The sequence below is a fragment of the Alternaria viburni genome (assembly GCF_023758015.1).
Source record: "Alternaria viburni strain BMP 2772 chromosome Unknown scaffold_39, whole genome shotgun sequence".
Classification (NCBI taxonomy): domain Eukaryota; kingdom Fungi; phylum Ascomycota; class Dothideomycetes; order Pleosporales; family Pleosporaceae; genus Alternaria; species Alternaria viburni.
In genome coordinates, this window is record NW_026055808.1 from 181,712 (window position 1) to 206,460 (window position 24,749).

The 24,749-nt window shown below is 53.5% G+C and overlaps 8 protein-coding genes across 8 annotated transcripts; 2 read left to right on the forward strand and 6 right to left on the reverse strand.

The window, feature by feature from the left end:
* Positions 1 to 2,587: 2,587 nt before the first annotated feature.
* On the reverse strand, positions 2,588 to 4,025 carry J4E79_011285 (uncharacterized protein; the record flags this gene model as incomplete). The annotated part of the gene is made up of 2 exons (XM_049360115.1): positions 2,588 to 3,528; positions 3,656 to 4,025. The coding sequence occupies 2 exons, from the start codon at positions 4,023 to 4,025 to the stop codon at positions 2,588 to 2,590; spliced, it is 1,311 nt and encodes a 436-aa protein (XP_049205473.1).
* A 937-nt stretch (positions 4,026 to 4,962) lies between these two features.
* J4E79_011286 (uncharacterized protein) lies at positions 4,963 to 6,754 on the reverse strand (the record flags this gene model as incomplete). Its single annotated transcript, XM_049360116.1, has 4 exons — positions 4,963 to 5,143; positions 5,206 to 5,267; positions 5,388 to 5,424; positions 5,475 to 6,754. The coding sequence occupies 4 exons, from the start codon at positions 6,752 to 6,754 to the stop codon at positions 4,963 to 4,965; spliced, it is 1,560 nt and encodes a 519-aa protein (XP_049205474.1).
* Positions 6,755 to 8,735: 1,981 nt separating this feature from the next.
* On the forward strand, positions 8,736 to 10,956 carry J4E79_011287 (uncharacterized protein; the record flags this gene model as incomplete). The annotated part of the gene is made up of 4 exons (XM_049360117.1): positions 8,736 to 8,836; positions 8,887 to 9,108; positions 9,164 to 9,562; positions 9,618 to 10,956. The coding sequence occupies 4 exons, from the start codon at positions 8,736 to 8,738 to the stop codon at positions 10,954 to 10,956; spliced, it is 2,061 nt and encodes a 686-aa protein (XP_049205475.1).
* A 238-nt stretch (positions 10,957 to 11,194) lies between these two features.
* On the reverse strand, positions 11,195 to 12,250 carry J4E79_011288 (uncharacterized protein; the record flags this gene model as incomplete). The annotated part of the gene is made up of 2 exons (XM_049360118.1): positions 11,195 to 12,176; positions 12,228 to 12,250. 2 exons carry the CDS (start codon positions 12,248 to 12,250, stop codon positions 11,195 to 11,197), a joined length of 1,005 nt encoding a protein of 334 aa, XP_049205476.1.
* Positions 12,251 to 13,026: 776 nt separating this feature from the next.
* Positions 13,027 to 15,495, reverse strand: J4E79_011289 (uncharacterized protein; the record flags this gene model as incomplete). Its single annotated transcript, XM_049360119.1, has 5 exons — positions 13,027 to 13,737; positions 13,911 to 14,168; positions 14,219 to 15,088; positions 15,230 to 15,258; positions 15,396 to 15,495. 5 exons carry the CDS (start codon positions 15,493 to 15,495, stop codon positions 13,027 to 13,029), a joined length of 1,968 nt encoding a protein of 655 aa, XP_049205477.1.
* Positions 15,496 to 16,461: 966 nt separating this feature from the next.
* J4E79_011290 (uncharacterized protein) lies at positions 16,462 to 18,412 on the reverse strand (the record flags this gene model as incomplete). The annotated part of the gene is made up of 2 exons (XM_049360120.1): positions 16,462 to 18,234; positions 18,287 to 18,412. The coding sequence occupies 2 exons, from the start codon at positions 18,410 to 18,412 to the stop codon at positions 16,462 to 16,464; spliced, it is 1,899 nt and encodes a 632-aa protein (XP_049205478.1).
* Positions 18,413 to 20,508: 2,096 nt separating this feature from the next.
* On the forward strand, positions 20,509 to 21,589 carry J4E79_011291 (uncharacterized protein; the record flags this gene model as incomplete). Its single annotated transcript, XM_049360121.1, has 2 exons — positions 20,509 to 21,016; positions 21,078 to 21,589. The coding sequence occupies 2 exons, from the start codon at positions 20,509 to 20,511 to the stop codon at positions 21,587 to 21,589; spliced, it is 1,020 nt and encodes a 339-aa protein (XP_049205479.1).
* A 323-nt stretch (positions 21,590 to 21,912) lies between these two features.
* On the reverse strand, positions 21,913 to 23,808 carry J4E79_011292 (uncharacterized protein; the record flags this gene model as incomplete). Its single annotated transcript, XM_049360122.1, has 2 exons — positions 21,913 to 23,467; positions 23,516 to 23,808. 2 exons carry the CDS (start codon positions 23,806 to 23,808, stop codon positions 21,913 to 21,915), a joined length of 1,848 nt encoding a protein of 615 aa, XP_049205480.1.
* Between the last annotated feature and the right edge of the window lie 941 nt (positions 23,809 to 24,749).

Sequence of the window (24,749 nt, forward strand, 5' to 3'; positions counted from 1 at the left end):
CTGTTGGACGGAGGAAATGAGGCAATACCCGTAATGAACAGCGGATTTGATGATTTGATCGAGGACGTGGATTAATTGGATTGGCTAATATCTTGCCTTCGGTAAACGGCGTTTAATAATACCCCAATTGTTGTTTTCCACTCAGAGTTCCTGTTTCAGACACTTGTATTGACGGCCGGGCTGACCGTCATATGCCATACCACGCTGCTGTATCATTTCCGAATCATGTCGCCTTTCCGGGCGTATATGGTGGGGTTCCTGGGGTGACACTTGATGGGTACCGATCAGACGGTACACCGGCCTGAACATGAACTAGTCCAGGTATACCTGAAGTGACTTGTTGTAGGGATTGTTCTGGAAGAAACCGTGGCATTATGTCCCGCGTGGCGCCGCGTGTTGACAACGCTGTTCTTGAAGGACTGATGAGAGCAGGTGCTCGCGATCTTGTAAGAATCTCATGTTCATCATGCTTGAGTACAGAGTGTCCGAAGTCTAATGCAGATGGGTTTTGAGCCAGACTGTATGCGTCCGTCTTTTGCTGTATTTTGCCTAGTGAAGGATCGCGTGCGAGCTGGGATGCGGACTCATGCACGTCTGGCGCAATATGATCGTCTGCCCGACCCGCTCGCAGCCGTCTCCGCGTTTCGACTTGAGAGCTTGCCCCGAAGACTAAGTCGGAAGACTCCTGTGGCGTCAGCCCGGGTTGCCTGAATGGGCTTCCAGGCGCCTTTGATATCCCGAATGCGTTCTGCTCTCCGTCGAGTGACACATGGTCTTCCAATTTGGATGTATATTTTTCGGGGTTGATGACAAGTTTGATGGTATTGTTCGCTGCGGCTGTTCGAAATCTTCTCGAAGAAAGTATCGGTGCTGACTCCAGGGGTGGTCTATTTGATCGATGCTCTGGGATCGGCAGCGCGCCTGAGCAATAATGGTCTCGACGTCTTCGCACGCGCTCTTCGGCTTGCGAAGTCGGCTCACCAAAGCGGTCTGCTTCTTGTTGTCTGTGGACTTGTGAGCCATCACGGGGATTGACATCGCGTGTTCTGCTGCGTGAGCCATTATGCGACTTGCAGAATATATGCTTCCCATTGTCGCCAAATCTGAGATGTCTAGGCACATTCCACACTTCGTCCGAGCTTGCGCTTAAGAGTCTGGCTCGTGACGGCGCAATTCGATTGCCTTCAGAACGACTACCAGAGCTTTCATCGTGAGCCTTGACAGCCAGCTTCTTAGCCTTCGGTCGCCTCTTCCCCGCGGCATCTGCTATTGGTGGAGATCGATGCGTCTTCTGTCTCGGGCTACGGCCCTTGGTGTAGCGCATAGTGCGTTGAATGCCAGCAAAACTCTGTCGCTCGTCGTCGTCGAGATCGACACCTTCCACATTCGTGTATAGCCTGACTTTGCGTCCGCTGTTGCCTGTACGCTCGCCGCTGACTCGGTAAACGCATGTTCGTCCCTTTCTTCCACTTTGATGTTTCTTGCGCGCGCAGACGTATCGTGGAGCCGAAGTTTCGGCGTGATCGCTTGTCGTGACCTGAGGTGAGAGCAAAGATTTGACCAGCCCTCTTAATCCGCAACTCGGAAGCAACACGATGACCATCGCGATAGGCCGTAGGCTAGAGGTAACGATAGGGTTGATGGCTGGCCGATCGCCGTGAATGTGGTCTCGAATGTGTACACATCGCGTGCCGCAGGTCCCGAATAGGCGGTAGGGTCGCAGTTGCTTCGAAGCTCTCGGGTAGTGGTCGTCGAAAGGCTCAATATGAGCAAGGGTGCTAAGCAGGAGACGCGACTGCCGCTTCCAGCAAGTGAAGTCATATTCGTAGGTTCCTGTATATCGCTGTCATCTTCAGGCGGTTATCTCCTACCCGCCCACGCGTTTCAAGGCTTTCGTGCTGCTTCCATCGCAACGAGGATTTCCGTTCGACTGCTAAGACCGCGTTACAACTGGAGTAGGTACCTAAGCTTCGTAGAAATCAAGGTCCCTGCTGTAAACGAAGCGACTGCGTTGGAAGACGCCATTGCAGGAATTGTTAATGATGATCAAGTGAAGTTCATGCTACACGCAAAGCTGCCAGCGCCTCACCATATCCAGAGTCATAATTCAGACTCCGGAGCGGATTAACGGCAGTTTGGAGAGGTGTAGATAGCATGCTAGTGGAATCTGTGGTGAGGTTGGGGTGAACACGAGGGTGTTCTACGTCATCGAGATCGCGGACCCCTGATGGGCCCCACTCATCGAATGACTAAGTCGGTCTTAGCCTATTCCGGATGGCATGTTCTCCTTCTATGAGAGTAGTGATAGCAAGCGACACTTTTCGTCGCCGGACGTAACTACGACTTCAACCACTCCGAGCAGATCCTTGTTTTGCTTCCATGGATCTTGGCAACCCACTCCCCATCTTTGAGACACCTCAACCTCCTCCAGAGTTCCGTTACCTAGGTAGGAACGCGTGTCGCAATACCTGTGGACCATGTTACACATCGCGCCGACCGTCGTATCACGTCTTAGGCACCATTCAACGCAACTATTCATCGCCGATGTAACGTCAAAGATGGATCCAGCTAAATAGAGGCTGTATTGCTATGTAAGGGCGAAATTCGAGCCGATTGTGACCATCGCCTTCAAGCTCTTCCATTGTAAGCCAATAGGTTTGGTGCGCCTGCTACATCTGTAAGGCGATTTGGCTAAATTTAGGTTTGCGAAGTTAGTGTACGTCTCACGTGCAGTCGGTGCAGAGCCACTTACAGTAGCCAACGACAAAACTCTTGCCCTCGCGGCCGGGCCGATCGATTGCCCTTCGAGACCGCGCAGATAAGACACTATGCCAGCCACAAATGGTGCAGACGCCGAGGTACCACTCGCTGTCATTGTGGCTGTATCTGAGGTGTGCCAGGTAGATATGATATCACCACCTGGAGCCCAGATGTCTACGGCCGATCCGTAATTCGACGTCGAAGAACGAGCATCATTCGATTGAACGCTTCCTACGCATAGAGCATTGGCAGCACGAGCTGGCGAGACATTTGCGGCGGGCTGGTTTTCGTTTCCTGCAGCAACGACAGGCAGTATACCTCGGTTCGCCAATGCGTTCACAGCGTTATCCATGGATGAGGAAGCCGGCCCACCGAGCGATAAGTTCACCACGGCTGAACCCAGACGGCTCTTGGTGACGATATCGTTTGTTGCCCAGTTCAAGCCGGCCAGCACACTGGAGCCAGCTGCGACGTTGTCATCGCCTATTACTTTGACCGCAATGAGGTTTGTCTTTTTGGCGACGCCGTAGGTTTTTGAACCAATTACACCAGCTACATGGGTGCCATGGCCGGTGACATCGGCATTATTGGTGTTGGCTGCGTTGTAGCCCCAGGAAGCACGGCCTTCGAACTCGTCATGGGTCGTTCGGATTCCACTGTCTAGTACATATGAGTAGGTATTCTTGCCAGCTGTGTCATCGTATATATAACTGGTAGCCCCTCTGGTCCTGGAGGATACGCTTGCAAGGCCCCATGGTGCGTTGGTCTCTACTCAGAGTTAGCGACACGCAACTCATATTAGAGAAAAACGAACAGGTCTGCAGAAGACATCATGTTGAAAACATGTAAAACGGAACACCCAACGTCGATGACAGCTTTGAGTGGTTATACGTACGAGTTACGAGAGCCGTAGGATACATTAAGAAGTCTTTCTCGACGAGGAATACGTCATCCATCGCCTCCAATTCGGCAACAACGGCTGGATCGAAGGCCCCGGCATAGCCCTTGAAGTTTCCGAAGTTGTACTCCTGATCGATCCCTGCGTTCAGGTCGACGTCATCTCGTCGTCCGAGATGGCGAGCAACTATACTGCGGACCTTCTCTCGATGAGCGGTAAATGTTGCGACGTCCACGTCCGGCTTGAGCTGTACGATGTATCGGCCCGCAATCGAATCTTCGGTTGAGCGAGTTGGGAGAGGAGTCGCATGAGCGAGAAACGATGTCGCAGCTACAGCAAGAGAAAGAGCACGGATGAAAAACCGCATCTTGAAAGACAGAAAGAGGGGTAGTAATGCCTGGAAGGTGAGATCAATGAAGATAATTTAGGACTTATCGCAACGCTTTCGCATACTTATAGCGACCCAGGATACCAAGCTCGACTTGCTCCATCGCACACCCTCGACCTAGCCTACTACCGGCGGAAGAGTCAAAAGCCCATATACCCCCCAAACATATCCAATAACGACGATGTGAGAAGCAAGATGCCTGGCCCCCAGGCGCTTGCGGATGTCGCCCGGCTGACGTGCGCAGAGACTATCCTCGTATGTACTCCACATAGTCCACTGAGAACTGATCCATCTGCCCGCTCCTGCCTCTTCTTCGCGCGATCCGATAGTTCATGCAGACATCCTGCGATGCAATGCAGGGGCCGAATGCCCTGCGCTGCACGTGCGCGGCGAGGCAGACTGGGCGAGGTTTATCGTTACCGTCTTGGAAGCTTCAAGTCTTTGTTGATTCGGCTGAACAGGCCTCCGATGGCAAATCAAGATAACATCGACCGCAAAAATGTGCATCGTCGGTGACTGTGACACAATGAGAGAGGCTTCGTGATGGTGTTCCGGCCACGTGCCGCCCGCGGTGGGGCAATGTCTCAACTGCGCCGCATTTCACCACCGACTAGACTTGATCTCCGGAACTACTGTGCCTCATACACATTTTGCTGCACGCACTCCGAGACCGGGAAAGCTCAAGTAGACTGGCGATACGACGTGGCGAAATGCTGCCGCCTGCGTTCACCTCTACCCGCCGGGTACCTCACTAATCACGGCTGCTCTTCGGGGAAGAGGTACAACTCATTGCATTATCATATACGCCGGCTATTAAAACGCCTTTACTATCCAGTAAAGTCTCATCCTTCATCCCGGGGCTTGCTCGAACCCGACTCGCGTAGCCACTTCGGCCAAGCAACTCTCTTCCAGCGACCTACTCCTCCGGATCGCGACCTCCACGCTTCTTCATCTCCTCAAGATATTCCTCCTCGGTCTCGAGATCAAATGGCAAAGGCCTGGTGATGGGATGAATCGAAGCACCGTGGTCTTCGAGTTGCTTGAGACGCTTCATCGTGGCGGGTTTGGTGCGATTGACGCTGTAAAGCTTGACGCGGCTACAGTAACGTTAGCCTTCTGCTGTCTAGCATGCAATATCACCCAGACGAGAAATACTTACTGGCATGATGATGTCACGTGGAGATCCCAGTTCCATGCACTTCGCACGAAGGTGGGTTGCGTCTGCGAACAAAGTCAGCACATGCCGTCTGTTAGTTACAGCGAGACTTTGCCACGCCACATCGAGACAACCACGATGTAAGATGTGCGGGACCGTCGCAACGGGAGTCAAAGTTTGCTTACATTCAAAGCGTCATCCCAGCAACGCACGCAGAATTCACTGAGCAACGTTAGCATCTGTCGGAGAACTACCGACGACAATAGACTTACAGCCATCCCTCAGCATCGACTGGAATGTCGACCCACCACGTGCGCCAGGCATGGTAGTACTTCTTACTCAAGTTCTCGTATGGCACTTCATACCAAACACCGCCACCATCGTTGCTGACTTCGACTCGTTCCGGCCAGCCACTTCCACTATATGCCCAGCCAGTCATGCGGATCTTCCCGTCGTGTACAATGACGTCTTTGTCGACAGGCGTCATGATAGCACTAGCAACAGGCATCGTCTGGATACTGAAACCGTTGCTGTATGTGACGTTTTGCTTGCCGTTCTGCGGAGTATAGTAGAGATACTCCTTCATTTGAACGGGAGCCAGAGACGGCTGGTCGATGACGTTGATGCGAGTGAGCCATTTGCAGCTTCTGGCGCCGATGTAGCCCATCACGACAGTACGGAGCGGGAAGCCATGGATGGCTGGTAGTGGCTCTCCGTTCATCTCCCACGCCAGCATGACCTCGTTGATCTTCACCTTGCGAGTCGGTACTGATACAGCGTAGTTGTATACGTGACCCTTTTTGAAGTAGGTGTCGGCGCCAAAGAACTCGACGTGCTTTCCTTCCGGCTTCAGTCCGCAGTACTTGAGCACCTTCTTGAGACTGACGCCCACGTAACGGGCCGTACCGATGGCGCCTTCTCCCCACGGCGCATTGATGAGTTCATCTCCGTCTCCAGGGTAATCGTGGATCTGCTCGATACGGCGCGTACCACTACACTGAAGAGTAACGCAGGTCTCCATGCGTGGGAAGATGCTCTCGTCTTGTAGTTCCTTCAACGTGATCTTCTTTGGCTTGTCGACGAGACCTTCGACTTCGAAGAAGTATTTCTCCGGGTCGATCTCAGGTATGCCACCGTGGTTTCTCACAAAGTGGTCTTTGTTGTTAGTTATCTCGGTTTCGACAAGGCGCTTGCGCTCCGGCTCTCCGTTGTAAGGAAATTGCAGTACATGGACCATGTCCTCGCTCTTCTCTTTCTTGACGTGTTCCCAAGAGTCGGCCGGCATATCCTTCAGCGTCTTGCCCATCGCGTAGTGGTAGTGTTTCCATCGCACACCCTCAAGCACCGGGTTGGTATCGGGGAGCGGTTTCAGCTGGAATTCGGGAGGTACGGGGAAGTCATATTTCGCCAGGATTTTCGCCGCCTGCTTCTTCTTTTCTGGGTATCGCTCCCACTCGATGTATCCTTTCCACCCTTCTCGCTCTTCTGGGAAATTCGGCTCTTCGGCTGTCAAGAGCTCGAAAGGCTTTGCGTTGGGTTCAGCAGGCGCCATGGTCGGAGTGTGGAGTTGGGGAAGTTTGATCTAGCATGAGGCTCGGGATGCATCCGCCTACAAATGCGCGCGACTGTCGCATTGTGGAGTGGACGCGCCAGCCCATGTGCGTTATGTCATGACCTCAAGGTGACTGATACTTAATCATGGGCTATACTGATCTGCCATAACGTGTACTGCAGGCAACCCCTGTACATCATCGTGCCAGCACGTGGTCTACCTGGATCCACGAATCAAAATGCCGCAAGCTCCGCAAAAACGTTAGGAAGAGATACACCACTGCGTCATCATGATGAACGTTGAAGAGCTGCCACACATCCTGGGATGGTACCACGCGTCTAGAACCAATAATCATTAAGTCCGAGATCCGAGCATGGGCAGGGGAAATGCCGGAGAAAAGATGGAAACGGTGCGACCCGCATGCGATTGATGAGTAAGAATGCTAAAGTCTTGAGAATGCTTCTTATTAGTAGTCATTGCTTACAGACATGCTTGGCGTAGTACTCGTGAACCAGACCAGTTTCAGTCGGTGATGCGGAGGTGATGACATGCAGGCCGCATACGATAAGTTCGAAGAGGCTCGCTTGTATCGCCGACAATTTTCGGGAGGGCCAGCGCGAATTTTCATCCCAGGGGTCAGGCATACTGCAGACAAAACCGGAAAGCAGCGCGATGATATCGTTGTTGCAGAGCAAGGGATGCCCAGAGTTGGCATGCACGCATGGGAATGCGCGGCAGTTGCTTCACAGGTTCTGCACGTGTCGCCTCGGCAAGTTGCATGGCGCACTAACCCGAAATGGCTTGGCCCACTTCCGCCCGCCGTCATCTCACCGCAGAACACCACGATCTCAGCATCTAAACATCCGTCAGTCTCCGCACATCTGTATTCGAAAAAGCTGAGCAACAAGGGAGCCGCGACAACATCTTTCGAAATCTCAATGTAGATCACCAAAATATCATTCACCTTTCGCAATGGCAGGTGCGGTGCTAGTAGCGCACTGGAGTGTACCCCTATAAAATTGCTGCTACCTCAGCTGTAGGCATTGGGCCGCCTCATTCCAACCAAGGATAGGATTCAGATCCGTACATCTACGTCAATGCGTCCCACAGATAGGTCGAAGCCAAGCACTTCTGGGGTGGAGGAGCCGGATCATCTGCTACTCGTTCTCACGCGCTCCATGTCCTTATTATCTGATCGAAGAAGGCTCATCGAATAGCATCGCAGTTCACGTCCCTTCCGAGGGAGGATCATGACACGGCCAACATCGCACAGGTCCGATTCGATATGCCATCGGAAGATGAGGACTTTCCCCGCGTGGCGGCGCCATCAAGGGCCGCCCTTACAAACACGGCCCGCGTCTTTCGGTTCCAGATTTCGATCTCGTTGACTGGCCGAAATGCGACCTCTGAGGAAGCGTGCGGTATGAAGTCGCATCACACACACTCAATTCGATCTGAAATGAACACTATAGCCCGGGCCATGGGCTCGAACTGCTGGAATGTGTTCAGTCCCAACTGTACGAGCAAAAGCTATGAAACACGAGATCAAGGGATCGCCCAATATAGTGAAGGAGCCGTATCAGCTAGACTCTAGATGGAGTGACATATCTCGCATCTGGCGAACGGAAGGACCATGTATGCACATCTCCGTGAGGACATCTGGACGATCTGGCCAATCGCAATTTTTGATCTGGACTTCTACGCCGCATGAATGCAGATATGGTTCATACTGGGTAAAAAGACGGCGACATATGGCTTGGAGGATGGCAAGCGCGGGTTACGTGTCTGCCCAGAGAGACTATGGGAGGCACACCATCATCAATGGGGGAAGCCCAGTTCACCCGGCAATAGACTGCTACATCTCGGCTTGCTCAACACGTCTTAAATGGTCATATTCATCGGCCACCATCAACCCTAGTCTTCGCCCCCGCATCTTCGCCTCTCACTTTCACGTTTTGTTGTCTATACCTTTAGAGCAACAATGGTCAATATGGTAGCAAATGCCCAGAGCGCGCTGTTGCAGAAAGCAAGAGACTCCGCCTCTTTCGACACGTTCCAGCTTACATGCATACTCTGGGGAAGGTAGGAACAATTTGTGAGCCTATGTAACATCCTCTCTAACTCATCTGCAGTGAGACAGTTGTCAAGGAGCGAAGGGCCGCCTTCAAGCGAGTGGAGAAAGCAATTGGTACCGACGACAATGCAAAGCTCCCTCGATGCTACGCGCAGACCTCACGCGAGGATCTATTCGAGCAAGGTCTTGAGATGGGAAAAGCTTGCCTCCATGATATGCTCGAGCATGACCATGAGCACTTTGTGTGGATTACGCCGCGATACAACCTCATGAACGCCAGGTATGTTGAGATAGTCAGGAGAACTCTCCACGACTGATGAGCTAACTTCTCATAGCCCCTTCGGCCACAAAGCCATCCTCTTCGAGCCCGGGATGGAGCACAACGGTACTGAGGAACAAAAGGCAAAGTGGCTTCCGCTTGCTCGATCCGGTAAAATACTTGGTACATACGCACAAACCGAGCTTGGTCATGGTTCATTCGTACGAGGTATCGAAACGACCGCCACCTTCGACCCCAATCGCGATGAGTTCGTCGTTCACTCGCCAACAATCTCATCGACAAAGTTTTGGCCTGCGGGGCTAGGCTTCTCGACCACACACGGCACAGTCATGGCGAGACTCATCGTTGGCGACCAGGACCATGGCCCACATATATTTCTTGTACAACTTCGATCAGTCGAGGACGGCACCCCAATGCCAGGTGTGAAAATGGGCGATGTTGGCTTGAAGCTTGGGTAAGTAACGAGATCGCAGAAGACGTCAGGAGTTCAGCATCTCACCAAGACTTAGCTATAACGAAGCTGACAATGGCTTCGCCTCCTTCGACAACGTTCGCATCTCTCGATCGCAGATGCTCATGGCTCACAGCCAGCTCACATCCGATGGCATATTCACCAAGGATCCCCTCCGCGCTAAGCTCTCGTACTCCGTCATGCTGCTCGTCCGTGGCAGGATGCCCAGCGTCTTTACGGTTCAGCTAGCCCAAGCTTTGACGATTGCGACACGATACTCCGTTGTACGACAACAAGGCCTCGGGCCTGCTGATGCATTCGCGACCGAAGGAAGCATCTTGCACTACAAGCATCAGCACTTCCGTCTTTTGAGCTTGATCGCCAAGACGTATGCCATGTTCTTCGGCTCTCGGGCATGCGACGAACAGTATAACAAACTGCGGGAAATGCAGAGCAAGAATGATCACTCGCTTCTGCCGGCTGTTCACGCATTGACTGCTGGGATGAAGGCGTATGTCACTTCTGAGGCTGCTGATGGTGCCGAAGACGCGCGCAAACTATGTGGCGGTCATGGTTATATGTCTATCTCAGGCCTGCCAGACATCGTCGGTGCCTTGGTCGGTGGAGCAACCTTCGAGGGCGAGAACTACGTTCTGTGGCAACAACTTGGACGACATCTCCTCAAGCAACTTGACCGCCTACAAGATGGCGAGCCGATTGAGCCCCATGTGCAATACCTGACCGATGTTGAAGACCCCAACCTTCCATGCTGCGCATCCGCGACGCAGTTTCTCGACCCTAAAGTACAACTCGGCATCTATCGCGACCGCGCACACCGCATGGTCGTGAAGGCGCATTCGGCCATTCGCGCATCAAGCAAGTTGCCAGCAGATGCGTGGAACGAGCACATGATGCTGCTTATCTCCGCCTCGCGGGCCCATATCGAGTACTTCATCCTGAAGTCATTCACCGACTTCATCTCGAGCCTGTCTGATTCTACGTGCAACTACCTACGCATTGTCTTGAACCGTATGCGCGCCCTTTACGCCCTGTCCACTATCATAAACCCGCGTACCGTCGACGCAGTCTCATTCATCGAAACAGCAGACGAGCGTTCTCCATACTTCACTTCGGGACAGCTCGACACTATCCGGCATCTTGTCAACGGCTTGCTCGATCAGCTACTGCCCGAGGCCGTTGCCCTGACGGACGCGTGGGACTTCTCCGATGCCAGTCTCTGTAGCGCGCTGGGTATGTACGACGGCAATGTATACGAGAACATCATGCGTTGGGTAGAGCAGTTGCCTATCAATCAGAAGGCGTGGCAGAATGCTGGGGTACAGCAGGGGTGGAAGAAGTGGGTTGATCCGATCCTGAAAAGGGAGGCGAAGTTGTAGAATGATGGAGCCTGGATGTGGATTTTACATCGTCGCGATAGTATGAGTGTGACGAGGATAGCAGTGTTGGATGCTTTGGATTGGATTGTTTTGTATTTGCAAGACAGCTACTGCAATACCTTTGTGTGCTCCTATATAGTACAATGCAGTAACCCTAGAGTGCTTGGCACCAATGTAGACTGGTAGACCTCCACTCATATGTGACGCAATCTCATTGCTCTTCAGCACAAGCTGCTAGCTAGGATTGTGTACCGATGCTTCTGTTCAGTTGATCGCTCCGGAGGTCATTCAAATGTCTGTCGGAGAGCATTTGGTTCAACTGACTGATCCAACTCGGCGCATTCAGTGTTTCAACCTTGACCTCGAACACATCATAGCCCTTCACGTTGACCACAACTGTTTTTCCCTCTCTGACAAGTTCCTCCAGGACAGGGAAGATCGGCCGAAGCTTCCTCACAAAAGCTATTATCTGTTGCTCTCTCAGCGTCGACCAGGGCTTGTGTTCACATTGGAGATATAGAACGACGCGCGCATTTGCTCCTAGTGACAGAAGTTTCCGGAGATTGGCGTTTAGGTGGCCAATGATCTCGTCGACGCCGTGGATATAATCGAAACCGACATAGATGTTCTTGACATGTTGGTACACATCAATGTCCAAGCCCCGACTGTCATTGCGGAGGAAGTTCAAGGCTTCTGAGGCTCGTTCGGGGATGTCAGAGGCGCAGACTACGAAAGTCGATACCTCGTACCACATCTCGCCGATCTCTTTCATGGTATCAAGCGGAACGTATCCACTCGTGAAGAGATGATCGCAACTGATCTTCCGTAGGGGACAAAGCCAGTAAAGTTCATTTTTTTTGCGCTCGACGGTGTAAGTCTCTCGTGAGAGTAGATGGGCGTACACCATATCGCGGAGTTCCCGTGGTAGTTTGCTCTGCATCATCTTGGACAGTGTCATGCATTCTTGCTTTGCGTGGGTCGCTATGTACGTGTTGAGTTCGTCGTCGAGCTTCTTTGCTGCTTGACCGATGCGCCTTGATTCGGGGTCTTCGCTGGGGCGATCGCGGCGCCAGAGTGTGTATAGATGATACCTCTCTTTCATCGAGAGGCCCTGATTGGATGGGTACAGATGGGTTTTGGAAGTCGCTCGTTGCTCGTCTGCTTCGCGGCGTTGGAGTAGAGTGGAAACGTGGCGCGTCAGTGCCACTTTTCGCAAAGAGCTATTCAATCAATCAGTAGGATGCCTGGCAGCCGCGATCATGTTTACTTACCGGTGGACGAAATCCCTATCCATGGTCGAGCTTGACGGGCTGCGCCGCAAAGGTTCCAAAGGTGTCGCAATGTGGGTAGAGTCTCGGCACAACTGAGAAAATTAAGAGCGTGACACTAGCTCCCGTTTGTTATTCTTTCAATCTCTCCAGGCAGCAGCACTGGCACGTGATCGACCGGGTAGGCGCACTGCCCAGGTGAAGACTGACCACAACAAGCTAGCACCTCCGCTTGAACTACTCAGACCTTCAACCCACATACTCGCCGTGATTAATCTCCCTCATAGACCCTCTTCATGCCGATGAGCCTTGCATGTATCTCCTTCCAGCGCCACCGATCCAGTGCTTCGTCTCCCGAGTTTGGAACGAGGATGTGCCTAGTTCTAGTCGTCAACGCGATGAGGAAGCTCACCAATTTGCACTTGGGAGCAGGACATGAGCACTGCACGCCATGGCCTTTTTGTTGCTTGGAGACTACCGCGCCTTAAAATTCGTCAGATGTTTCTTCTACACTACACCTGAGAGCTACTCGTTGTCTTTTAACGGGCGTGTTGTCATACCATGTTACCCTTATGTGCAGCAACTGTCGTCTTTGCTCTCCAGTCACCAATGGACAACGATGATGTATGCGGCTAATGACAATGAGATGTGAGCAGCAGGTAACATGATGAGAGTAAATTGACCATAAACGCCGTCTCCTAGCCCGTACGCGGGCGGTGGGTATCTATGCAGGCCGTTGATACACAGAGTAAAATACATTTGAAACCACAAAAACGCCGCTTGCCCCCTCATTTCTTGCCCATTACAACCACAATACGCCACGAATGTCAGCGCTCGAGGACTGGTAAGGGAACAGTTCCGCGACATTCTCTGGAGCATGTTTCCCATCCAGGCAATCCTCCACTACTCGCACAATGCCTTCGAAATCAGACAAGACGCGTTTCGCATACGGCTGACTATAGGCCAAGTCATGTAGCATGCCCTTAGCGCGGTGGAAGGCCTCGATGTGGGCCTCGGTGTGGGGATGCGTCCTTCCAGCAGAGTCGCGGACGAGAAGAGAGCAAAATACCAGAAGTGCACTCGACAGGGCCGACGTCATGCGATGCCGGAGGCTGAATGGCTGACGAACCTTCCGTGTCCAGAAGGTCATTCTGGTGAGGGTGTCGCAGGCAAGTTGGCTGAGGTGTTCAGCGTGATTGTCGTCGTATTGCAGGGACGTTATGACGGAACGTAGCCCCCAAAGAACGAAGTCTGTCTTCTTCTGTTTGATGAACATCGTCAGTGGTACATCCCCATCACCATCCCGCTGAGCGTATGATGGCATCCCCAGTACTGGTAAGTCGTGATCGAGGTAGTGGGAGATCTGCCGATCAATGATATCCTGGGTTGTGCTATCCAGACTGCGACCGTCGACAGCATTGCTGGCATAACGCGCCCAGAGTATGATGTAGTGAATGTAGTGATCGACGAAAGGCCTAGGGTCATCACCATCATTAGGTTTGTAGAGGTTTGCCTATAGAACGTGAGCGTGAGGTAGCAGGAGGAGGAGGACACGTTGATCTAGGAAGAAACTGAACACCCTGGAGGCGACATCGACGTCAAGACACCCACTTTGCATGTTCATCTTGATGTAGTCTCCAGATCTGTTCAGCGGGAGGAAGGATAGGAGTCGTGGACTTTACTTACCCTTTGTGAGAGGTCTACAGGTGCTTCGACTTGAATGTCGGTTTCGTGGATCCTGTATGGTCTTCCACACGTCAATGAGATAAATCGGTCTTGGACGAATATATTCCAGAAGGTGCAGATGCGCTCATATGCTTGAACCGTCGTGATGTTTGTCCACGTGGATTGCTGATGTAAGGAGGACTGGAAAGCGAGTGTTGCAGCGGCGCCGATGGTGTTGTAAGCTGGACCGGGCATGTCTGCGTATTGGTAGTAGAGGGCCTACAACTATCAGTCTATGCGCATCAAGTTCGGAGCTTTTAGGCACGTACCTGGAATAGAACGCACTGTATCAGCGTCAGATCGCCGCTTCCGCTTAGTAGCGACCTCTTGTCGACGAGCTCGTCAGCCATTTCAAGCCAGCGCCAGCCCTTAGGCTTGCCAGTGTCGATGGGTGCGACATTGAGGAGTACGTCGCAGCATGCGAAGATGGTGTAGTTCAGCGCGAGGAACTCACGATCTTCTGATGGTATGGTCGTGCTTGCTAGCATGTGTTGGCTGCGGCTGCGGAACTCGGGTTCATCTATGCACGGATGAGACAGGTGAATGTCGGTGAAGAAGGAGGCTAGGTACTGTTGGTAATCGGCGGGACTAGGAAAGGATAGCTTCCTATTGCCGAATTGTACGAGATGCGATGGGTCGCCGTTGATAGGGGAGCCAGCACTTGGGACGACGGGGTTGGCTGGCTCTAGGGAGTTCTCTGAAAAGAGCGACGGCTGTCCCATGAAGGCGAGAGCTGGGTTGATGGGATCCAGCGGCGGGACAGACAGTGCGGTGTCACCCCTGAAGGCATCGCTGCCGTTCTCGTCACGCTCCACACTGCCCATTGGCGTCATGGTCAGGCCTCGGTCGCGCATGAGAGCTTCCATCATGGTCTCAATTCGGGCCATGCGCGCTTCCATGGTCATGCCGCGTGTGCTGGCATCGCTCGCCCTCCGCTCGGTGCCGTTTTCCGACGGCATTAAGCTCCTTCGTGGTACGTTATGACCGTTGCCGTTGCCGCTGGTATTTGAGGCGTTTGTGTGGAGGGCAGGCGTGGGTCGACTGAGGTTCTGCAGGGCTTCGGCGGCCGTCTGGTCTTCAGAGAAGAAGCATCGCTTGCCGTTGTCCATGCACCGTTGGCATGGGTTTTCGCCGGAACACTGTTGACGTCAGTTGTTGACTCTTACGGTTGTTGCTAAGGGAGTTCGTAGATGCGGAAGCGACGCTGTCGCATGAGGAAGTCGCGATGCTGTCGCGAGAGAAGTGGCCGAGGCAGCTAATGTACAAAAGAGCGTACATACCTTGAGCTTAGATCGCCTGCATGATACACCTGCACAATCTGTCAGCCGGCTGATGGCATAACCTCGTCGTCCTGTCGCGCGAGCTGCGTCGAACCACTACGGAACCATCGGAATGCCGCATAGGAAGCTCGAGATGCGCCGAACCAGAGCGAGTGTCGCGACTTACATGCTTTGGGCGCGTACTTTTGCCGGACCTTTTTGCGCTTGGGCGACGACGACCTCCGTTCGACGTCCATGTGCTCCATAGGCGAAGGATGGCTGTTCATGGCGCGATGGAGTTGTTGGAAGAAGGATGGCGCTCCCTCAAGCTACTTCGGAACGCGACCGGGATCCGGGCCTTTAGCGCGTCTCCAGCTTCCGTCTCGGTGCAGCCAACCGCATCGTTTTCATTTCTCCATCCATCACAGACGTCGTTAAAGAGATTTGTATCGAGGCAACAAGTTTCCAGCTACACGAAGTAGTACCGCTTGATTGCAAGTTTCGCGGAATGCGATATCGAAGCGAAAGGTCCGGTAGGGACACGCCCAGCTTCTGACATGTGATCGCACCATCCTGAGGCCCGTTTCTATTGCGCATGTCTACCTCCATGCTCACAAAACCCATCAACATTGGTCCTAGTCCACTTTCTTCCAGTCAAATATCTCGGCACCCAGACTACCTTCAATACCAGCTCGCGAGTGAGGAATTATCTGAACTTTAGTGAAATCGACTATTATTGCTATAGAATCTGGAACGGTAGCAAGCTGAGACGTCCTCACAAGTGAAAGTGGCGTCGTCCCCTGCTTCGCTTGTAGCCGTAATGGACGTATGGGTTGTCAACCTCTGGACCGCGGTAGGTCTCGAGAGATTAAGGAAACAATGTGATCGAGAAAGAGAACTATCAAAAAAACAAGAAAGGCAAAACTGGCTCGCGCGCTGGAAATGTATGACTGGATATCTCCGATACCCGCGTGAGAGAGAGGTCGATGTGGTAGTCGTGGCTTCGTAAGCCGTAACGTCGTGAAGTCATGAGGAAGAGCACTTCTGGCCCTTATCGTCATCGTTCCGAATATCTCATGATAGCGAAAGAGATCAGAGTCAAGCTCAGGAATGGCGTCCAGCGAAGAGACTATTTTCTTCATCTCTCGCTCCCACCACCCAAACCTGATGAGATCCTTGTGCTCCTTGACGGTTGAGCGGGTGGTCTCCATCTTGCGGTCTTGAGCCTCAATGGCCTCTCTCCCAGTCCCCACTCACCCATGCACCGCCCAAATCTTCAACGCCAGCCCACAAAGCTTCCTCAGCGCCTTCGTCTCCTTAACCTCCTTATACCTCTTCGCCAGCCCATCAATCCTCCTCACACACTCCTCAATCTGCGCGCGATAATACGACGCATCCATCGTACCCAGCACCTTATCCTCACCGTTCGCAGCATCAACAAGGCCCTTGATGCACTCGGTGACGGCGCGGCGGTGACTGTTCTTGGGCTCCGCGTGCCGGAACATGTCGTCCATTTCTGCTTGGAGGACCATGTTGTCGGTGCTGATGTACTGGAGGACCGAGGTGCGGGCGGCGCTGTCGCCGGGCTCGATGGTTATGGATGGGATTTGGGGGTTGGCGGCTTTGGAGGCGGCGTTCGAGGCGGTTGCGGCGTAGAGCTTGGATAGACCGCTTCCCGGTGGTGCGGAGGTGGCGGCGTTGGCGAGCGTGGATTGGGGGGCGTCGGGGTCGAGGCCGGAGGTGGAGGCGCGGCCACGGAAGGACCAGCCTCCTGCGGGTGGTGGGACTGCGCCAGGGAGGGAAGAGGCGGTCTGAGATGTAGTGTTCGCCATCGTGTTGGCGTTTGTAGAGCTGGAGCTCTGATAGAGGTCGCTAAACGGCTGCTGCTTGGGCGCAAGAGGGTCGACAAATACCGTTGGGTTGTTAAGACGTCGAAGGATCTCCTCAATACACTGAGCCATGCGCATAGTCTGTAAATCCAGGTTGTTGGACCTGCCCAGCAAGAAGTCGTAGAGTGCCTGTAGACGAGCCATGGGCCAGGCTTCCTTGAGCTTCTGGGCGCCATCCGGATCCAGGGGGATATCAGCGTCAAACTCTTCAAGCACACGCTTGACGGGTTCAAAGACTTGGTGGGTCAGGACTTGCACGACCCTGGCCACCTCCCACTGTTCTCCCGTCTGGAGCAGATGTTCCAGCCGGTCGATGCCTTCGAGCATGTGGCCGGTATGCCATGCTAGCACGTTGATACGGCCCTTGTAGACGTCCTTGTAGTGGCCAAGGAGAATCTGTGTCTTGAGTCGAGTGACCTCTTCTTCGCGAGCCAGGCGGATCTGCTCGTCGTACTGGCGCTGTATGTCCACCTTGTGAGCTTCGAATTGGGTGAGAAGGCTGATCGTGGCCACGCGCTGGTTGTGCTCGGCAATCACAGGTTCCATTGGGTTGTGACCGGAAGGTAGGATGGGCGCTTTCATCTTTTCCTCACCGAGGACGTTGGTAAGCTTCTCACGCACATATGCCCTTCGCTCCTCGGAGGTCTGGTTCTCGTAGAACTCGGCGGGGTGTTGTAAGTTGCTGAAAGCTTTTGGCGGCGGGAGTGCTGGCTGCGACGTCCACCGGGGACGCTTATCCTTGATACCGGTTGTGCGCTCCATTGAGGTTCGCTTGTACGGAACATGACGCTTTTGTTGTTGACGTCGCTTGCGCTCCGCTGACTCCCTTCGCTCGTTCTCTCGGAGACGCATTTCGCGCTCGCGGAACTCTTCTTCGGACTTCCGCTTCATGGCCATGTCGTACCATTTAGAGTTCAGCTCTCGGGGATGGGGTTCTCGCTTGGGTTTCGCAATGCGGCCTGTGGCGACGGTGTGGTAGATCTGCTGCTTCTTCGGGGTGTCAGCCGGATGGCGTTTAGTCTGAACAGCAAGTCTTCTAACCTTGACCCGCGGCCGGAGTTCTGTACGCGTGGAGCCGTCGCGGACATTGTTGAGTCCTTCTGCAACGATATAGGGGGTTGACCTCAGGAACGGAAGCTATGTCCATGGTCAGTCGTAGTCTGGACGCCGTCTGATGGGATATACAAACCTTGAATACGCGAGCATGGGTTTCGAGCTTGAGGTATACCTCCTGGTATTGGATCTGCGCCTTCTCTCTAATGACGCCTGCAAGGTAGCTTGCGCCGTTCCGGATGGTCTCACGGATGGAAGCCATGGCGGCGAAGTTGGTGGGGGTAGATGAGCTGAGTGAAGTGTAGGTGGAAATGATTGAAGAAAAGCTGTGGAGCTGTTGGGGGACTGCTAGGCTGTCTGGATCGTGGAAATGTCGATCAAGATGGGAAGTCAATGACAGCAGGGGCAGTTCGTACTGTAGAGAGTTGATATGGAAAGATAGAAACGTTGGCTGGAGGAGTGGGAGGCAGCCAGGTCGGTGTACGCTAATGAAATCGCGCTTAACCGATGTAGAGTTCTTGGCGTCGTTGACGGAAGTGAATACTAGTGAATGGGGGAGTTATGACGAAATGATCCGTAGATACAGCCGTGGAACGCCAGTCACCGCGGCGAGAAGAGCCATTCACGTCAGGCAGGCAGGAAAAATGGAGCAGGAGAGGGTTAAGAAGGCTGGGAACTTGGTCTTGTGATGCGTAATTGACCTTCTTGTGCGCGAGCATTCACTGTGGCGGGACTGGCACCTTGTGACAGTCCTATCAGCAAAGCAACAACCGGGCGGGCTACAATGCTCCACCATCGTGAATTCGGAGTGAGTAGAAGTGTTGGTAGACAGTGCATGCTGAGATAGTGTCCAAGACAGTGTGGACTGACATGGAGGTTGTCTCCACAAGGGCATTTCACACCACACTCATGGAGGTGCAGTGATATGTCGACCCTGAGACGCCTGAATCCAACATACTACGCACCCTTCGGTAGCAAGTAGAAAAGGAAATAAGAGTATGCGGAGTGAGGCTCATGTGAAAATGAAGCAAAAGTCAATGTGCGAAGATGGGATGGTGAAGGGGAGGAAGAGGGGTGTGGGCACTTGTGTAAGGAGTGAAAGACATTAAGAATTTTGGGTTGAGTTGAGGGTAGTTGTAAAAAAGGATAGAGCTGAGGTTTTCCATACGGCAGGCGTCGAGGCAAGGACGTCGGGGACTGCACTTGCCGTCTGTGTCGAAGCAGAAGCCGCCATTGACTCTCCGCCACGTTTCTACACTGCGTAGTGCCCTCAGCCCCCCATCTTAATGCATCAAAACTTAGCTGCCTCGAAAGAAGAGGTGAACGGAATGTGTATATCAACACCCGTAAGACGGAGGCAGAGGGAAGAGTGATTCCAGACGACGCCCCCTTGCCCACCTGCCGCGCGTCTTCAAGTCCACGGATACGGAAGCAGCGGCACTCGAACTGTTCGAGACGCCCAGGGGTCTCTAAAACAACACACTGAGGTGAAGATGCAGCCATGAAGGATGCAGAAGAAGCCAGACCAATGCAAGTGGGGACCCCAAAATGAAAATAGTGCCCACGACTCAGGCACCAGAAGTCTCGAACGAATCCTACTCCATGGGCCGTCAGGCGTCCGGCGTTTGCATCGTATCGCGGTACGGATCGATCGCACGTCCAGTCCTTCGAACTCGGTGTTGCACGTCAAGTGTGGCGTTCACTGAAGATACCTTGGAAGTCAGTCATTTGAGGCTGACGGGACAGCGCTGTTTACATACATCGCGACGCGCTTTGAATAGTAATCCAGCACAACACCCACAGAACCCCCCGATAACGAACCCCCCTTTTGACGCCTCGATGACGGGACGCGCAAGCCCCAAGGATTTGGGCGAGATTTGTTCCTGCAGACAGGCGGCTTGATGTGGCTTCTGTGGCACAGGGCGGCTTGGCCGGATGCCGAAATCCGAGTTGGCGCGTGGGGTCTTGCCGCTTGCGGCTAGCCGACGGGGCGGAATCGACGTTTTCTGTCGAAACGCAGCCTTTCTGTCGAATAGCATTGATAGCCCCAAGGCAAACATGCCAAAGCAGGCTGTAGCCCATGCATGCCATCTGTGGGGGCCGTGCCCTCACATCATGGGCGCCGATCGCCTGGGACTTCTTGATCCTCGTAGTATCAGGTTTCTCAGGGCTGCCCCAGGTGCCCGCTTGGTGTCGTGTATATCTCCCGTCTGCCCTGCCTTTGTCGAAGCTGCTTCCGGGGTTTTCACTGCTTACTACTAATCGCGCGTTCTTGGGGACAGGACGCTCAGTTTACCTTTCTTTTCGCGGCTACCTACATTAGTCACTCGTTATACCGAACTTTGTAATTACGCTAATATGAGGGTCTCACAACTTCCCCTCCTCGCCATCACCGTCGGCGCCAGCCTCGTGCTCGCCCAAGAACGCTGCGACGCGCCTTCGCCAGGCATTTACTGCAACTCGACGGAAATCCTTGCCTACCACGCGGACGACTGCAAACCTTTCCACGTTTTTGTCGCACGAGGCTCCGACGAGCCCTACCCTGGCCGCCTAGGTAACCTTACCTCGAAGATCTGCGCAGCGATTGGAGGATCATCAGAATGCGGTTACGAGGATGTCGAGTATCCTGCAAAGAGCTCAGCATGGGGAGCAACCGCGTGGTGTGAATCAGCGAGCAAGGGTGCCAAGAACGGACAGGAACAGATGAAGACGTACAGCGAAAAGTGTCCGGACAGCAAGTTGATTGTGTTGGGTTTCTCGCAGGGTGCATCCGTGGCACAGGACATGCTTGGTGGAGGAGGAGGTTTAGTCTTTGCATGTGAGCAAGACATGAACCCAGCTCTGGATGCTTCAATCGGTTCCAATGGTACGTACGCACGTGTAAAGAAGTCACGCTCTACACCGGTTTACTAACTCATCCGCTTTAGTCGTCGCAGCAGTAACATTTGGCGCGGTCGTCCGTTCCCGTGACCAGAACTTCACCGTCGGCCGCGGCGTAGACTACGACGGAACCAGTGCGCGCAGCCCAGAACACCTCGAAGGACTAAACGCCTACGCCGACGTCCTCCTCGACTACTGCCACTACGGCGACCCAATCTGCGCCGTTGGATCCTCGCCCCCAGACACAAACGAGCACCTGAACTATTTCTTCATGCACAACGAGGAGGTGATCAAGTGGGTATCCGGCATGGCCAAGTCAGGTGGTGATGTGAGTGCGAAACCCAGCAAGCCCGTAATCAGCCAGTCTGCCTCTTCGACAAGTGTACCCGCGAAACCTCAAGCCACCCCATCTGGATCCGCTACCCCTTCACCTGTTGCGACGACAACTGACGATGCGACGAAGGTTGCAGCGGCTACTGCTACGGGTGCTGCCGGTTCATTGACTGCTACCCTTGGCTATATGTCGGGGTTGGCTTTGGGCGTGGCTTTCTTTTTGTAGATCGTTTGCGTGATCTTTCAGCGTCATACCCTACATTCCATTCCGAGAGCTTGTATCACAAGCATAATGGTTTAGTTATTCAACAGACGAGCTAAGGAGTTAAGGAAGCATACAACAAGCATATACACACGGCGTACATGGTGTTCATCACAAGTCTTGATTGGAATTTGAACATTACTCTTTCATTACTATGAAGCCATTATCATCATGACATGCAAGATATACTGGCGTTCCCAAGCCTTTTGCAAGTAAATGCAACAACTATCAACAGAAAACGACGCAGCCAATGCAACGCATTCGAAACAATATCGAAAACAGCGAATCTACAAAAGACCAATGGTCCTCTGCTTCATGGTCCTGACATCGACGTTCTGCCAGAAGCAAACACTGAAAAGCGTGATGCAGTAGACGCAGACAGCCGAGATAAGCATGTACCTCTGTGTCTGACCGTAGCTGAGGTTGATAGCATCGCGAGTCGGACTGCCGACAGGGTAGCTGTCCTGAACATTGAAGTCGCCGTAGATAGCAGCGAAGTTGTCCATGGCGCTCTCAGGTAGGTTCGCCATAAGACGAGCAGGGAAAACGCCGGTCCAGATGGCGCCCGCAACAGTAGAGCCGATAGCGCTTCCGATGGAGATAATCATAGACTCGACGGCCAAGAGCGCAGGGAAGTCTTGCTGTTTAGACACAGCCATCAGAGTGGTCTGCTCAGAAATGACCAAAATGCCACCACCGAAGGCAATAAAGATCATGCACATGACAATGTAACCAATGTTCTCGTCAGGCTGGCGGAACTTGATCATGAGGCCAACTCCGAGCATGGTAAGCGGCACACCCAAGAAAAGCGAGTAGATCTTGAGCTTTCCGTAATATCGCAGTACGAGTCCGTAAACGATGGAGCAGAAGCAGCTGCCCATGGTGTAGATGTTGGCGATCCAAGTAGCGTGCACAGGGCTCTGGTCGAACAACACGACAAGAAGCGAGTAGAAGTACGAGTCCCAGCAGTACCAGCCGATGTACAAAGAACCGGCCATGGTGTAGGTGAAGATGACGGTTCGGTTCTTGAGCAGCGGCCATGGGATGAAGGTGACGGGTGCGCCGTACTTCTCCCACAGGCCGAATGCAACGACGAGGAGGGCGCCGAATACGAGGAAGCAGATGATTAGGGGTGACGCCCATTGCTTGGCCTGGTAGGAGTAGATGTTGAAGGCGAGAAGGAAGAGGGATAATCCAGCGGCGAGGAGCAGAAGACCAACGGCATCGAATTCGCGGAGGTAGTACTTGAGTGTTTGAGCAAAGTTACCGCGGCTGGGGCGGGGCGTGATAAGACCCTCTTTCTTTGCCTTGCCCTCGTAGATGATGAACAGAAGCATGAGCGGTGAGGTGACAATAGGCGCGATAATGGCGAAGATACCGAAAGTCCATCGCCAGCCGATGCCGCCAGGGGCTGTGATGCTGTTGATACCGTACCCGTAGATCCAGGTGGTGATGAGCCATGGAGAGGACGCATATCCGATGAACAGCGCTCGGTTCCTTAACTTGGACGTATCGGCGATGAAGACCGTGATGAAGAAGTCGATACTGTTGGAGCCAACGTAAAAGAAGGTCTGCGCCGCGCAGTAGGCCTTGACATTGTTGCAGCTTGCCATCAGGATGAGACCGAGGACGTAAATGGCAACACCCAGGCCGAGGCCGAATGGTCGGCCCCAGATGTTGAGGATCTTGGCATACGGGAGCTTCCAGATACCGCCGACGATGGAAGAGATGACGCTGGTCAGGGCGGTCAAGGAGTGAAGCTGGAAGTCACTGGTAACGTAGGGCGCGAGGGTGCTTGAGGTGCTGGATGCGTAGGCAGTGAAGAACTGGATGAACCACATGCTGTTGTCGTTAGTGTAGTTCTGCAGCAGTGTGGAGGGAGTGACTTACGCAATGTACGCGAGAATCAGATCTCGCTTCTTCCACAGGAGCGAGGCTGCTTGGACATGCTGAACACCTGCCTCCGCGGTGGTGTCGACTTTGTTCAGTTCCTCATCCGATTCTCGACTCCTGGCCGACTCCCTTGGGCTGCCGACCTTTTCGTCAGGGCGAGCGGCATCCATGCTGGTGTGACCCTGGTAGGAAGCAGGCACGTCGGCAATGTCTTTCTCATTGGCATCGGCATTTTTGCTGTTACCAGAGACCAATGCACTGGTAGTCAATCCCTTGAAAGTGAAACCCATCTTGGCGATAGGTGTAAAAGCACACCAAAAGAGAGGCTGTGATGAAGACGAGACGAAGAGATTGATAAGACAAGGTACCGCGCGCGCCTCAGGTTCATATACCGAAAACGCAGATCCACGCAGTTCCACCGCAGGACCTTTCCGAGACGCGCCCGGTTACCGGCTCCTCGTCGCTGGGTGGGGAATTCCGTTCACGTTCACCATGAACAAGGAAATAGTCGTGAATATCACGCGCTCGCTCCCTGTTAGCATCATGCACCGAAGCTTGACTTTCCTGAATGCAGTTGGGTCCCCGGAATTAAGCCTTCCCAAGCACGGCCCAGACAGCCTCCAAAATCTTATCTCGATAATCAGCCGGCATCTCGGGCCAATGGGAGCGCGCGGTGGCGTGACGCGTGGGTTATCAGATGAAAATTTTCGATCTAATCATTATCTGATCAAAACCCGCAAGCCACGACGCCTGCCTGTACCACTCCACTGCGAGCCCTCTGCTCCGTCATGCCTTCGTAAAGCGGGGGTACCGAGGGAGATGATGCTACTTAGTCTGCGACTACGGACCTGCCGATGGTGCTCCCAATGCTCGATAGCCGCCGGGCTTGCGGTGGAGCTGGCTCGGGGTTTCTGCAGAATCTGCTACTTTGCTCGTACCGTGGTGGCGGCCTCACAGATAGGAAAGGATAGAAGTGGGTAGAGGAAGCGGGAAGAAAGGTACGAATGGGTCAAATGGGATCCGAGAAGCTTTTGCTTGCAGGCATACCGTTCCTACATCATCGGGGTCCAATCGCATCCCATCGTCGCTGCTGCTATGAACGAGATCAAGGGTCTGGCAGGTTGGCGTAGGTGGGGTTGACGGTTGGCGTGCTCGTGCGAAAGACGTGCTAACGGCGGCTAATCCTTCATCCTCGGGTCCCGACAGCAGGCAAGGCTTTCTTGAGCGCAGA